This window comes from Engraulis encrasicolus, chromosome 21, assembly GCF_034702125.1.
Source record: "Engraulis encrasicolus isolate BLACKSEA-1 chromosome 21, IST_EnEncr_1.0, whole genome shotgun sequence".
Classification (NCBI taxonomy): Eukaryota; Metazoa; Chordata; class Actinopteri; order Clupeiformes; family Engraulidae; genus Engraulis; species Engraulis encrasicolus.
Genome location: NC_085877.1, coordinates 39967079 through 39983288, shown reverse-complemented (window position 1 = coordinate 39983288; position 16210 = coordinate 39967079). Strand labels below are relative to the sequence as shown.

The following is a 16210-nucleotide window of genomic DNA, read 5'->3' as shown; positions in this document are numbered from 1 at the left end:
ACAAAAACAATAGCATGAGTTTTACACTGGAAAATGAAATATGGGCTAAAACTTCACCCCCTATCATCAGTACAGTAGGTTAAATGTCTGAGTAGATCTAGGTGAGATCATTCTCTCTGCATTTGCAGCTGGTGCAGCGGCAGCCCTTGTATTGCACTGCGAGCTGTCCACGTGTGTGGTATAGGTGAAATGTGCACTGGCAGCACTCATCGTTGAGTTTGTGAGATGCCTTTAGTGGGAGTAATTGAATGTGTAAAAACACGTTGTACACAGTGGCAATGGCCATTTTCAGTAGCCTATGCTTGGGGAACTATAGCCAACTATTTGTAAGCCTATGCGTCTTGTTTCATGAATCAGCATGCCAGCATTACATTTGCCAAACTAACATTGATGTAGTGCTGACATTTTACTGTAGCCTAATATCTCTACAAAATAGCGAGTACATTGAATTTAATTAAAGTCTCTCAACATGGCTTGCCATTCCATGAGGGATAAGGAGAATGCAGCTCACACACGCGGTGCGTTCCTTTGATAGATGCCTGCTGTGTTAAGTGCTACGAGCTCGCATTGTGTAGGTTTAGACAAATTACGGTGATAAACATATCCAGGTCAAAACATACTAACAGGAAAAGAGGGACAATGACAAAGGGAATGAATTCGCCAGGAAGACAGATTTTATTTGGCAAACTAGCTAGAGACTTTCTAGGGTTCAAAACGTGTCAGAGGGCAATTCTTTCCGAGAGTCCAACAACAACACAATATCAAAATGCAATGGTGGACGCAACCTGCCACCAAAAGCCAGCTCCTTTCGGTTCAAAGAAAATAGATGCCTTAAAAAAATCAAGATCCCATTAGGCTATAACTATGTCTCCACATTGGTCCAGAAGACAGCTTCGCTGATAAGCCTAGCTAATAGCTGTAAGCTGTAAGTCCACACCAGTGTTCGGTGGTCGTTGTCTATTACAAAACTGTTAATAAAACCTGGGGTCTTCGGGTAGCCTAGGCCTACGACATTTAAAACTATCAGTCGTGCGCGCTGTGAAATGAGAGCCACGAGAAACGCGGTGGGGCGCAACATCGCACTGTCTTTCGCAACATCGCCAACGGCAGGGGCAGCTAATCTAGTACTTCCGGGGCACATAAGGCAGAGAAATGAAAATATCAAAAAATAAAAATAGCACGTCAGCTTTTTTAATTGCCGTTATTTTAAAATGAAGTAGAAAATAAAATGTTGAAATACAGATCAAAATTAGTGTTTTCGTTTGTCACTAAAACAAAATAATGAAATAACGAGCCGTTTTTTCATTTTTTTGTTATTTGGTTCTGAATCAAAAAACAAAAGAACGAATGGTAAAGGACCATGGAACCTCTCTCTCTCTACTCTCACTCATTGTTCTTTGATCTCAAGTGGTTTGTGGACGCTAGCCTCAGAGGTTCAAGCTAAACATCTCTGCAATACGTTAATGTTAGCATGGCTAGGTTACGTGTACTAATTCTACATTTTTTTTTTCCTGACACAAGTTGCCATTTTAGGTCAAGTAATTATTACAAAGTCCATTGAAATTGTGTGCTTTGAAATGTGCAAAAACAGTTGTTTTATCAATTCTCCGTGTCCCCAATGATACTCTATCTATGGAAACGAACGTCACATCAGGAACATTTTGAAGGCTGTGCAACACTGAATGGAACCGCGAGATCAGCCATATTTGAGCATATGTGGTCAGTTTCGCCGCCATATTTGTCTTTGGCAGTCCCACAAGACACTATGGCAATGCAGTAACTCTCTTCTATCTACGGCTGTGGAAGTGAGGTAACATTGAATGATGTCACTGACAGTTGTAGTCTTATCCAATAGCAATCAACACTAGTGTTTCAAAAGTCTCCCCCATAGAGGCTTACTGGCAAATACACCTTTATTGCCTCTTACAAACTAAGAGAGGATAAGCATAGATAAAACAATACATAAACATTCAAATGTTATGTATGAATGAAGCCAAACCTTTGGTCTGAGCATCCAAGCAGTTTCATCCACGGTGCTCTGTACAGACACCTCCAGCTCCATCTTCTCATATTTCAGGTCTGAGGATTGAGAGGGCAAATGACAAATAAATAATACTAACTATATTTGTTGAACAATGACAACAGGAATGAAATAAAACATGCAGAGTATGTTTACTCTCTCAGAAACCCTTTAAAGGTGTACCGTGGAAGATGGTCGCACAGAGTGGCCAGAGTAGTCATCGCAACTATGCAGCTCATTGAAACTGTGCCGCCTATTGCCAAATTTGATCTTTTCGTGAATATTTTCTGAATAATAAACCAATATTTACTAAAATGACACCAAACATGACAAAATCAAATGTTCCCTTATGTCCAATATAGATGATTATCTATGACAATGCTCTGCTTGATTTACATACTTTTTTCCTTAACCTTTGTGTACATTATGTGTAATAACTCTCAACAGCTACTCTTGTCAGGTGGCCATCATACATCATGGCAAAGCTGAGATTCCAAGATTTCAACAAAAGGTATGGTGGCCTTTGCCTCCTTTTCGGTAACGGTTTCCATATTTTGAGGCCCTAGCTCACGGTCTATAAAGCGCTGTACTGTTACAACGGACCCGGGCTCAATTCCGGCCCGAGCTAATTTCCCGATCCTCCCCCATCTCTCTCTCCCACTCAGCTTCTGTTCCACTCTTCACTGTACTATCTTAACTCATTGAGTGCCAGCCATTTTCAAATTCAGACCGGGGGGTTGCCAGGCTTTTTTCAACGTTTGAGTGATTTATCAAGAGCCATAAAAAATTGAGTTCTTTGTCCATGTGAACAACAAACATACCAGATCAACGTGTTAGGCCCCACCCCCATAAAAAAACCGTGAATGACTTGATATCAAGTCTTTGGCACTGTGCCACACATTCTGAAAAGACTCGTTTTCAAGTCCATGGCACTCAAAGAGCTACCAAAGGCTACTAAAATAAAAAACAATATTTTTTTGTAAAAAGGCTGGTCCTGCCATGGCGACCCGGCGACCCGGCTTTGATTCCAGCCAGGGTCCTTTGGCGACCCTTCCCTGTCTCTCTCTCCCCACTCGCTTCCTGTCCATATCTTCACTATCCCAACACACACATAAAGGCAAAAAGCCCCACCCCCCCCAAAAAAAAAAAATAAATAAATAAAATAAAAAAACAGGCTATCATCCATTCATGTGATCAGCTGCCTGGTTACCTGCGGTCTCCTTAGTGAGGTTGACGTGTCGGGACTGATCGAAGTCGAACTCGCCCTCCACGCTGGACAGCACGGCTAGCTCCGCCTCCAGAAGCTCCTGAAGCTCCGCATGCTGCTGGGACACCACCGCCGTCTCCTCCTGCACTCAACACCATACGCCAACTTTTATTTTATGATATGATATTTTTATTTTATTTGTATTTATTTATATTTTAATGTATTTGTTTATTTTCATTTCCCGTCCACATGCTGCCGGGTGACCATCTCAGACTCCTGCGTACAATGTAGAGCAGGACACAGGAGTAGATTTTCACGATTGACGACGGCTGTTTATTGGACGTTACTAACGTGTATCATTTCACATTGGAACGATTGGGCAAGGCAGCATGGAATTTGCCAGGCTTGAGCAATGCAGTCACTGGGTTACTATGCTGGTGACCCAGGTTCGACTCCGGCCCTGGTCAATTTCCAGTCCTTCCCCATCTCTCTCTTCCCACTCGTTTACTGTTCCTCTTAGAGGTGCACCGAAATGAACATTTGTGGCCGAAACCGAAACCAAATAATAAATAATCACTTGGCCGAATACCGAAACCGAATATTACAATTCAGTCAAAAGTTATCAAAAGTTAGGTTTTTTAAATATTGCTTAAAAACTATTGTTTACATCAAATGTTTTGACATGTTTTTGAAAGAAAATTAATGTGTATTTGAAGTCTTCAAATGTTAGAACTGAAATTAGTTTAATTAATGCCCATTTTCAATTCATTTTCTATTCGGCCACTCAATTGACTTACGGCCAAAAACCGAAAGTGTCTTTTTTTGCGTTTTCGGCCGAATAATTTCTGCAGCCGAATTTTCGATGCACCTCTAGTACGTCTCTCTCTATCATATCACAAATAAAGGCATAAAAATCCCTAAAAAATATATATAGAAAAAAACAGTGCAGTTGCAGTACCTCAATTCCCTGTAGCTCCTCGTTGAATGAGACCTCCATGTCTTTGGTGGCTTGCTTGGTGTTAGCAATCATCTGCTTCAGCCGGTCGATGATCGAGGTCAGGTACACGTGGGATTGAAGCTTCTTCTCCTGCATGGCAGTGAGTCATGGTTAAGATTTGATATTCAGATATTGATTAAAGGTGCACTGTGTCGTATTTTTAGTCGTTTATTTCCAGAATTCATGCTGCCCATTCAGAAATGTGTGCTCTCCAACATGTTTGAGAATATAAATTGGAACTTAAGCCGTCTCCTTTGTTTAAGTAGGCCTAGACCCCTTGGGAAGGTTGAGGAAGGCTTTTTGAATTAAGTAAACTCACGCATTCCATTTTTTTAAAGGAAGAATTGGCAGGCAGGTTGGTTTGAACTCTCTAATATCATACTACTGTGTCACACTAGTGTTGTCATCACATCTGTGAGAGTACTTGAAGAGTTTATTTGCAAAACGGTGTATCAATCAATTTTGACTTTTGCATTTTATTATTGAAAATTACTTTTCAGAGGTCCTATTCATGTGATTCAAATATTTTGAGAACATACTTTTTAAACCGATATAAAATGCATCTTGCAATGCAATGCAATGGAATGCCTAATACAAAAATTACATTTTCCCAACATGCTACAAAATGGAGATACACCGTTATGCAAATAAACAATTCACTTCTACTTCTACTGTATCCAATCTGGGGTGCCTGACCTCCTGTCGTAGCTGGGCGCTGCGCTGCTCGGTCTGCACGGTGTCCTGTCCAATCTGCCTCATGCGCTCCTTGTGGCTCACCTGCAGAGGTCACAACAATAATAATAATAACAACAACAATAATAATAATAATAATAATAATAATAATAGTAATAATAGTAATAATAAATAATAACTGTATTTTTATAGCACAATTCATACAAGACATGCAGCCTAGTGTGCTTAACAGTTAGATTAACAACAATCATGAAACAAATAAGAAAAAAAAAAAAAATTAAATAAAGCTGACATAATGAAGACAATGGCAGGTGGAATAGGGAAAAATAGTGATCGCTATAATAAAATATAAAAATGGCCTAAAATCCACAAGAATCCGAAAGTATAGACTAAAAAGTTATGAACAGATTTTTTTGATGAAATGTTGTGGAATTGCTGGAAATGACGAAAGGAACAAGTTATTACATTTTGGTGGTGATCTGGATCCCGATCCGGCTCCAAGATATATATATATAGAAAAAAAAGATTCTTCACCATTGCAGGATTTTGACATTTTTGACATTCCAGTTTCTAACTACACAAAAACAAGGCAGAAAGACTTGGAAAAAATAGGGTGTAACAAAGTCAAATGTCCTATCAAACAGCAAAGTGTAGTGATGATCGGCTGTGGATTCCGGATCTGGTTGTAAGTTATATTATAGGATTCCAAAGTGTGTCGATGTTATGGCGTTTAGTGACCCCATTGCCTTGGCGGAGGTCTGAAGCACTCTCTGAGTGATTCTAGTTAGCTTCACTTTTACTTTTGACAACTCCACGTTTCAAACAAGCCAAACATTTGTTGGGGGCAGACCTTTTACTTTAGAGAGCTATTAAAATTGTTTAAATGACCAATGAGCATTATTAGTTGATTGATTGACAATTAGAATTATTTTACAATGCAACCGTTGTCCTATCAGCGCTGGTTCTCAGCATTGCTAAGGTACAAATGCGGACATTCAGGGCGGAAGAATCCCCGCAGATCGATCGCAGATGCTTCACAACCTTGAATGGAATACAATAGAAGCACGCTGTCTAGTATATACTACGTCAGGGGTTACCTGTGTTCGAGGGAAACTATGCTTCTTTTTTTTCCTTTTCCTTTTGCCAGCTCTCCTCTACCTCTCTAGCCTGATAAACCAGACTACATGTGAGCTTGGATGTTTGATTTATGCTGCGGTCACACAGCCGGCGTTGAAAGAGCTAAAATGCTGCTGACTCCTGCCTGGAATGCACAGGTCAGGGGCGTTGAACGAGGCAAAAGATTCAACCTGAAGCGTTCGACCAAGAATCTCGACCAACCGAAGCTCGTGTTTAGAAAAATGTGAACATTCCATTGGCTGCCGCCTGCCGCCACCGAGCTCATTACATATTTTTAGCTGAAGTTCAACTTTTGACGCCCTCTGCTTTTGACGCTTTTGACTCTAGACACGCTTTGCGGCTTTTAACGCTTCTGCCGCCTGCTCTCCCATACAAAGTCAATTACTTCCGCATCTTTCCACGCGTTCAACGCCGGCGGTGTGACCGCGCGGTTAGTCTGGCCTCGATTAATGGTACATCCGAAAATTGTTGATGAGAACAACCTGTTGTCTTTCAAACCGTACCTGTGCCTATAGGCCAACGCTCTGACCAATCAGCGCCATCTTTCTTGTTGTTGTGCTTTCCCAGCGTCGCGAGCTTCATCGCCACTCCCTCAACACCCTGTCCGCTTTGATTCAAAACACATCTCTGCGTTGTGATTGGTTTGCCAGATTCAGGGCATAGTGGCAGTTCACGGCTAGACCAGTTGCAGGTAAAAAAAAAAATAGACAGCCAGTGGGTGGCGCTAGTTTACCAGGCTACTACCTCTCACCTTGAGCTCCTCCAGGGCCTTCTCCAGACTCACAATCTCCTCCTCGTGCTCTACCCTATCAGGACACACACACGCACACACACATACGTACATGCACTTATGCATACACACAAACACAAAAGCACACGCATTATGCTCATACACACAAATACACACACACACACACACGCATGAATGCAAATGCATGCATGCACACTAGGGTGCATCAAAAAAACGCTTTTTCAGCCTATTGATCTGTCTGGGTGATAAAAGTGTTCCAGTGCATGGACAAATAACACATGCAAAATATTTTTGCAATCCATGGTGGTTTACAGGTCCAACGGAATATGAGCTGATATGAAGGACTTGTGGATTAACTGCGTCAGTCTTTGCCAATTCAACGAAACCCTCCCACCTAATAACTTGGACTGTTTTTGTGATTTTGTTGAAATATTTTAACCTAAATATTTAAATGAAATAAAACCACTTTGACATCTGTAAATAACAGATTCCTAATTAACTATAATCATCAGTACCCCCCAAAATAATAGATATAGGTATTTCCGAGAAACTGGGAAATTCACACACTGACACACAGGCTAAGCAAAAGGAAAAAAATCATGCAAATTGCTCCAAGAATGGCAATGCACCAATCAAGTAGTCAATATGGCATTTGATACCACGGCTTCAAATACTGGCCATCTGAGCGCAGCCTGCATAGCCATACAGCTTTCACTGGGACGACCACTGCTGTGGTCTGGGTGCCGCCATCACATTGGCGAGGTGCTACTCAGTCAAATATTTAATGACCTCAGACTGGAGGTGTCCCGCTCACCAGAGGTTGCACTGTTCTCTCGTCTGAGGGATAATTGGCACCTATTGCCACATGATGACAGTGCAATTTGGAGCAATTTGCATGTTAGGTTGCCAATGATAGTTCCACAAGCTTCATCAGCCCCCTTTGTATATGCAGGCACACCAAGCAACTTCAGCTGTGTATTATCTCCAACAACAACTGTCAGGCGCTCTTCCTTCTGGCGCACATTGTCAAGTGTCTGCGTCAACTTGCTGTCCCAGTGCAGGGTGCACAAGGCAGGTGGTATCCACTGCTCATGGCATTCCTCACTGATGGTCTTCAGCACTTTACGGCGTGATCGATCTGCTGTGGCATAGGATGTGGAAACTTTTGACAAATCACCACCTGACTCTGAGATCAGGCCACGTGTGAAAGCAGCTTGCTGCATAGGAGTCATCTTCAACCTTGTAGCCAGTGACACAAGATTTGGCCGGCTGAGGATGTCTGGTGGAATCAAGACTGTGGTGCCAGACCTGCTTTGTGTCCTGTAGACACCAGAGTAAAGTCCTTTCAGAAATTACTTGTGAGAGTTGCAAGTAAGAATTCAAAGTCCCTCCATGGCTGAAGATCAGCTCAACAGTTATTCACCATGCCTAACACTCAGAGTCAAACACTCTGATTTTCGTGAGGCCTTTATTTATTACAACATCATTCTATCCAAAACTGAAGATTTTTTTCCTTTTGCTTAGCCTGTGTGTCAGTGTGTGAATTTCCCAGTTTCTCGGAAATACTTATATCTATTATTTTGGGGGGTACTGATGATTATAGTTAATTAGGAATCTGTTATTTTACATATGTCAAAGTGGTTTTATTTCATTTAAATATTTAGGTTAAAATATTTCAACAAAATCACAAAAACAGTCCAAGTTATTAGGTGGGAGGGTTTCGTTGAATTGGCAAAGACTGACTCAGTTAATCCACAGTTCCTTCATATCAGCTCATATTCCGTTGGACCTGTAAACCACCATGGATTGCAAAAATATTTTGCATGTGTTATTTGTACATGCAGTGGAACACTTTTATCACCCAGACAGATCAATAGGCTGAAAAAAGCATTTTTTGATGCACCCTAACATACACATACACATACACATACACACACACACACATGCACAAATGCACATCTACGCATGTTAACATGCACGCACTTGCATTCAGACTGAGAGAGAGAGAGAGAGACAGAGACAGAGAGACAGATAGAGAGAAAGTGACAAAAAGACAGGGGTGTTGTTAATGTGTAGAGAAATTGCTGGAGTGTAGATCTGAGGCCTTTAGGGCCTGTGTCCATAGGATGCATTTTTAGTGCTGTCAGTGGCTATTTTCAATACAAATCCTGTGTGGTTCAGCATCAAGAGCGCTAAGCCCTGTCAGCGCTAAAAAAAGGCGACATCATTTTTGGACACAAAGACAGAGACCATCTTGATGCGGCACTCTGAGCGCTATGAGATGAAATTGAAATTCCAACGTGCATCATTTTTGTATTAGTAGTGTTGCACCGATACGATACCCAGGTCGGCACTAAAATGGTGGTATCTGTATCGGCGAGTACCAACAAATAAGGCAACGATACCATTTACCAATGCTTGTATGACACTTGAACACAGCCTTGAACTTGAATGCAAGTTAACGCAATTAGTCGCACCAAAAGCTCTTTCACCCAGCTCCGGTGAAACTGCTGTATTCATCAAGTGCATGGGGCCTCTCTCCCTCTCTCTCTCGTTCTCGCTCGCAGAGTGGTATCGGTATGGTATTGGTATTGGCCGATACTGCACAGCCAGGGATAGGGTCTCGGTATCGGGGCCAAAAATGATATCGGTGCAACACTATTAGATAGGTCATGTCTGTGTATAGACTGTTTCATCACTTAATTTTACTGAAAGTTAAACTTGCTCTATTTTATAATGATCAGTGACATTTCAGTAAGCTATCCCCGTAGCAGGCCTGCCTGTAACTTAGACAAAACACAAGTTTAGAGGCCAGAAAGCAAGATTTTGAACGTTGTCTGTGCTAAAACCGTTGCCTAACTATCATCCACTTAACTCAAATCTCTGTTGGAGACTTGGTCTGACTCCTTGCAAACAATTAACGTTTCCCAAGCGGCATGGTTGACCTGGCTCCCTCTGTTTGCTACTGGTCAAGGTCAGAAAAGGCTGTGCCGAAGCTTAAACCGAAGATTTTCTTAGTCCCAATAGAACGTCTCTTCTTAAACCACGCCTCTACCCAGGGCCATTGGAGCTGCTCAAAGTTGATTGGTTCCCGACAAAGTGGGTGGAGTTTCCGATCTCTCTGGAGCTTAGAAACTATATGCATATTGCTCGTGGCCTGACTAGAAGCGACACAGACGATGTTGCGTCACTAGGAGAGCGTAGCCTGGCTACTAAAAACGCATCTTATGCACACATGTCCTTAAGCCGAACCTGTTGTTCTTCTCTCTCGTCAGTTGCTGTTCCGTGTTTTCAAGGCCCCTCGCTAGGAGCTCGCTGTTCACCCTGAAATGAAACAGTGAGATACAGTGAGACCATTGATTATAGATGAGTGAGTCACATAACTAGGGGGTGCTGTGGCGCAGCGCGCTGAGCCCCCCACATTTGGCCGTTCATGCCCGCCCCATGGGGACACCGGTTCGAATCCAGACAGGGTCATTTCCCAATCCTCCCCCATCTCTCTCTCCCACTCATTTCCTGTCAGCAAGTCATACTATCTTGTCAAAAAAAGGCATAAAAAGCCCCTAAAAATATATATATATATTTTTTTTTTTTTTAAATACACACATAACTAAGTACCTGGAGCCCATGCTAAGAAGCTGGTTCAGCAGTAAACCAGGTGAAGTAAAGATAAATCATCTAATAGAAGAGCCTGGAGTCCTCATTTTGAGGCTCTTCTATTGGATAGTTTTCCTCTTAAAGTGATACTGTCCCATTTTTGGAAATAAGTCTATTTTACACCTCCCTTTGAGTTAAATAATAGAGTTTTACCGTTCTTCTGTACTTTCAACCGTTCTCTGGGTATGGCAGTGCAAATTTGAACTCCATTCTAGCAGTTAACATTGAGTCCTACTACACCAGCTCGCGGCTAACTGGTCTCATAGGACTCAATGTTAACTGTTAGCTTGGAGGTAAAATTTGCACTGCCATACCCAGAGAACGGTTGAAAGTACAGAAGAACGGTAAAACCCTATTATTTAACTCAAGGGGAGGTGTAAAATAAGCTTATTTCCAAAAATGGGACAGTATCACTTTAACTTAACCTGGTTTATTGATCAACCGGCTTCTTAGTATAGGCCCCTGGAACGGTTTATCTACACTGAATGAATCCATTTTAAAATGGACCATTGGCCTTGTTTACATGAGACCATTAATTCAGAATTAACTCAATGAAATTCCGAATAAAACGTAAAGGGGCTCCAGGTAAGATTAAAAGTTTAATAAATCACAGTCTAGAGTCAGGCAATGCTTATGCGAGTCTTTAGTAAGTGAACAATGGATCTCGGTCCGTTGTCAGAAAACCTCACAAGCAACTTTTGACAGCGTCGGACCGAACGAGTGCCGTGGGAAACACTTTTTATCTGAAACATCGCTTTACATTCCGTATTCAGATTTGTATCAACTGCTGACATTCCGTGATGAATAACAGTCTCACAGAGAGTTTATTTGAACAGCATTTTTTCATTACGGTGTAGATTTTGAGAAAGGCATGCCACGGGCGCCGCACAAATGACGTCATCCTACCTAGTGCCCCTTTAATTCCGTTTTGAAAACATCATGTACTTTGTTAACACTTCACAATTTGAATCTGAATTTGACCGAACTATTTAAATACTGAATTATTCATTTGAAATTAAAAACATGTGAACATCGCCATTGACAGCCACTGGGAAAGTGGTAAGGACTTCTATGAATGAATGAATGAATGAATGAATGAATGAATGAATGAATGCAATGAATGAATGGATGGATGGATGGATGGATGGATGGATGGATGGATGGATGGATGAATGAATGAATGAATGAATGAATGAACCTTTATTGTCTACAAATGTGGAAACGTGTCTTCAGTTTCATCATGTAAAACAGGAGGTGACTGGTGAGACATTACATATTTAGAGGCATTACACATTTAACCTCTATAAAAAGAATGTGTTCTATAACAATGCAAGATTCTAAAATTCCAAATTTTATTGAATGGCGCCCAGAATTCTATAGAACTGTCACTGCCCGAACATTCCCGTCGATGCGATGTGGGCGAGTTGAAATTAATAATTTAATTTCGAGCGAGGCGAGTAATTTAGTAACTAATTGGAATGCAGAGTTTGGTACTTCTTGCCTGTGCATTGGCAGTTAAAGCTGCGGGAACGTTTAGCGAACATTCCATGAGAGAGTGGCGAGTAAGCGAGAAGCTAGTAACTAGCAGCGACGTGTGTGAACGTAGCTTTATACATAGATAAATAAATAAGTGTGGTCCAAGAATGTACACATCAGGGCTTGAATCCCTATCCTACCCCCTCTATCTCTCTCCCCCTGATTTCCTGTGTTCATCTCCGACTGTCCTATCTATATAAAGGCTAAAATGTAACAAAACAAATGAAGAGTTGCATTGCAAAATCGTGTATATCCATTTTGTAGAATTTTGGGAAATTGGCATTTTTGCAAAAATGCATTTCATATATTATGTATTAAGTTCATTATGTCTAACTGTTTAACTCAAACACTTAGGGGTTTCTTTTACCTTAAGACATGTAAAAGTTTTTATCTTTTACCTAAACGTTTACATGTCTTAAGGCAAAAGAAACCCCTAAGTGTTTGCATTTCATATAGGTTTAAAAAGTATGTTCTTAAAATATTTGAATGGCAGGAATTCACACATACAGTAGATGATAGGACTTCTGAACAGTCATTTCCAATACTAAAATGCAAAAGTCAAAAATGGTGGATACCCCATTTTGCAACTAAACTCTTCAAATGTCAAAAACAAAAAAAAGTGGGGGCGCTGTGGTGCAGCACGCTAAGCCCCCTACATTTGGGCTTGCATGCCCAAGGGGACCCCGCTTCGAGTCCAGCCGGTCATTTTCCAATCCCACCCACCCCGTCTCTCTGTCCCAATCGCTTCCTGTCACCATCTCATACTGTCCTCTCAAATAAAGGCATGAAAGCCCCTAAATATATATATATATATATTTTAAAAGAATGTAAAGAATGTGACTTGCCCGCTTGAGTCCTCCAGCATGGTAATGGCCTGCTCCATCTCCCTGACCTCCGTCTTGTACTTGGCAGTGGCCGTGATGCGCTCCTCCAACTGCGACTTGGACCACTGCATACTACGTGTTTAAAGGAACAGACCAAGTTCAGAGGAGTAGATGTGTGCACATCCCACCCGACGGGCCAGGTGCAGGACAATGAGAGTAAATCCAAGTGAAAAAAGAGAAGTCCGCAACACTGCTTGTCTATTGTGTATTTAATCGAGCAACGTTTCGACCTTCAGGTCTTCATCAGGCAAAGTGTCAGACTTTGCCTAAAGGAACAGACCACCCTTTTTGAAACATCATCAAATGTACTTATAAACCACTTTAAAATGAATGTAATCAGAGTGTAAAACAGCAATTTAATTCCGTCCAGTGATCACTTGTGGCTTGATGCTAAAGTTACCAGTTACTTCCAGTGATTATGCTAAGCTATGCTAATAATATGTGAAAATCAGGGCTCTAAATTAACGCCCGCCAACACACCAAATGCGGGTGAAAATTAATTTTGGCTGGTAGAAAAAAATCATCCACTAGCCAAATTGGCCGGTAGCGCGCGCCCGACTGAATGTTAAACAGCTGCCCGCATAGATCTGTAGCTGCCGTCTGATGAACGTCAAAACGTTGCCTACATTACCCATGAACATTAGTCCTATCGTCATGATGTAGCCCACACTCATTGGCTGACCGTTAATCACAATAATAAGGCAGCCTCACATCCATTGGCTGCGTGTTTGATACCCGCGCGCTGGAACTAGTGTTGATAAAATATTTTCAATGAGCGGACTAGCGCGGATTACTTCGGTTTTGTAGGTTTTGAACTTTTGGTCAGGTGAAAAAGAATGTGGCAGTGGTTAAATCAAGGTTAGGGCCTGTGTAGATGAATGCAAGTAATAGCAGCGTAACTGTTGTGACGGTGAAATAGAGTATTGGTGGAGCGAAAACGGCGTGAGTGAGTGGAGGAACAGGACAGCTGTCTGTCAAAACAGTGTCGTTGCCGTCAGAAGTCGTCTGATATTTGCGAGGTCCTCGCAACTACAAACGATGGAGTTGTCGTTTCCTAATAACGCCCACGCCATCGCAAAGACCCTGCACGAGTTTGACATGGATATACGAGTAAGTGAAAAAAAAAGATAACAAAAACTAGCGACGAAAGTAACATAGTAAGCATGGTCTCCGTATTGGATGTCTAGTTGACATAGCGTACCGGTAATTGTCATTCCAAGCGCATCGTAAGTAAAGCTAGTATTAATCTGACCTGGAGGAACTTGAAGGTGCACACAATGCATACATCATTCACACACTGTGTAGACCTACCACCTGTGTGTGTGTTTTTGTGTGTGTGTGTGTGTGCGTGCGTGCGTGCGTGCGTGCGTGCGCGCAGGGGTGTTCTCTCCTGTCCTTCTCCTCTCCGTCTACTTCTTCTCCCTTCATCTCTTCTCCCCTTCACCTCTGTGCATTGTCCATGGTATTTGGCCCACTGTGTATGAAGTGATGCTGTGTAGGGGATATGAGGTTTTGCAGTGTTTGGTTGTGTGTGTGTTTGGCTAGTGTTATGTTGAATGTCTGGTATGTGTGTGACATTAGTGTTGAAGGCATGCTGTGTTTGTGTGAGTTGTAGGCCTATACTGTATGTGAGGTTTGGGTGATGGTGTGTGAGGTAATAGGCTAGTGTTTGGCTGTCTGTACAGTATATGGAAATGGAATGAAAAATAATGAAATGCCGGTAATACAAATATAATTAATTACTAAATAATTACAGAATAGACTGAATTATATTGAGTATAATATTTATATTGTTTATCTGTGTTGAGGACAGAGCCTAGTTTAATAACATAATTAATGCATGGTTTATTTTGGTGGGAAAAAAATGGCTAGTTGACCTTCCATTTGGCTAGTAAGAAAAAATGTCTACCAGCCAAATTGGCTGGTGGTGGAAAAAAGTTAATTTAGAGCCCTGGTGAAAATAAAAAAAAGTTGGGTATGTTCCTTTAATTTAGTACTTTAGATTACACTTAACTTGACGACCGCGTCATATGTTTGATAAAACAGTGTCATAAATTCATAATAGTGTCATAACAGTGTCATGACACAGTCAAGTGTCATAGACATGAAGTCAAAGTCATAAACGTTGTATGGTCATGATAAGTTGACATTGTTTGGACTGTCTTTACCGTAAATGAATGTTTACTGACAATGTCATAAAATGTTTATGACATTGTATAATGCTTACGACACATGCATGACTCCATTACATCACTGTTATGACACTGTTATGTCATACATATGACGGTGGCGTCAAGTTAAGTGTTACCGTACTTTATTTGTCAGGGAAAATGCATTGCTGCACATTAGTGTAATCAGATTGTCTTGAGCAGTGGCGATCCTATTGGATTCTACATCAATTAGAATTTCATCTGCGCCACATCTCAAAACCAAGAACTTAAGTCGGGCCACACATTTTCAGCCATCACTAACACCGTAATGACACTTCAAAATCAAGAGTCTACAAACATTTTTTAAACTTGTTCTTTGGATGTACATTGGATGTTCAGTGTACAAGACAAGCAAGAGATTTAGAAGAAAATCACGTGTTGTACTGCTGTATGAAGACTGCACTGTACATGGCTACAGCTAGGGGGCAACCTCTAGGCCACATGTGTCCCTCTGGCTGCCAATTAATTAGGCCTGTTCTACATGCCCTCCGTCACTCTCCAGCCAACTTAAATGTTGAAATGATTATTTATTTAGAAAACAGTGATTTACAAATTAATAAGAAGAAAAAAAAAGAAAAGTGGAGATACAAGGTTTTTGCCTGACAGCGACAATACAGGGGTAAAGTGGAGAACATGTCATTACGCTTAGATACTGTTGTGTGCTCAGTAGGGATGCACCGGTACCGGCACCCGATACTGCTCATTATACTCGTACTCGTACTCGTCAAGCACTTGCCGATACCAGGAACGATACTGCTATTACACAAAAGAAAACAATGCAAAATCCTGTCACATTCTGTGGACTTGAAAGCAGCATGGAAAAAAGTGCCACCTCATACATTTACAAACATTACTAACTACATGGAAATGGAAAATAAAAATATCACAGGAGGAAAAAAACAAGGCCATGCATTTACTTTCATTGTATTTTGGTGGTAAAAGGTATCGGTATCGGTACTCGGTATCGGCAAGTACACACATTAATGTACTTGTACTTGTATCGGTTTTCAAAAAAGTGGTATCGGTGCATCCCTAGTGCTCAGCCATCATTAAAAAAGTTGCCGTCATTACCGCTTAGATACTGTTGTGTGCAGAGGCGCATCTTGCCACCAGGCAAG

The 16210-nt window shown here is 41.4% G+C and overlaps 1 protein-coding gene across 1 annotated transcript in view; it reads right to left on the bottom strand.

The window, feature by feature from the left end:
* The window catches only part of LOC134437421 (filamin-A-interacting protein 1-like), a 55033-nt gene that overhangs the window by 7381 nt on the left and 31442 nt on the right, over positions 1 to 16210 (bottom strand). Inside the window, exons 11-17 of the mRNA XM_063186910.1 lie at positions 12844 to 12954; positions 10058 to 10129; positions 6806 to 6860; positions 4921 to 5001; positions 4186 to 4314; positions 3231 to 3369; positions 2000 to 2079 (exon numbers count right to left, since the gene is read on the bottom strand). Of these exons, the coding sequence (XP_063042980.1) occupies positions 2000 to 2079; positions 3231 to 3369; positions 4186 to 4314; positions 4921 to 5001; positions 6806 to 6860; positions 10058 to 10129; positions 12844 to 12954 (667 nt within the window). The remainder of the gene's footprint in view (positions 1 to 1999; positions 2080 to 3230; positions 3370 to 4185; positions 4315 to 4920; positions 5002 to 6805; positions 6861 to 10057; positions 10130 to 12843; positions 12955 to 16210) is intronic.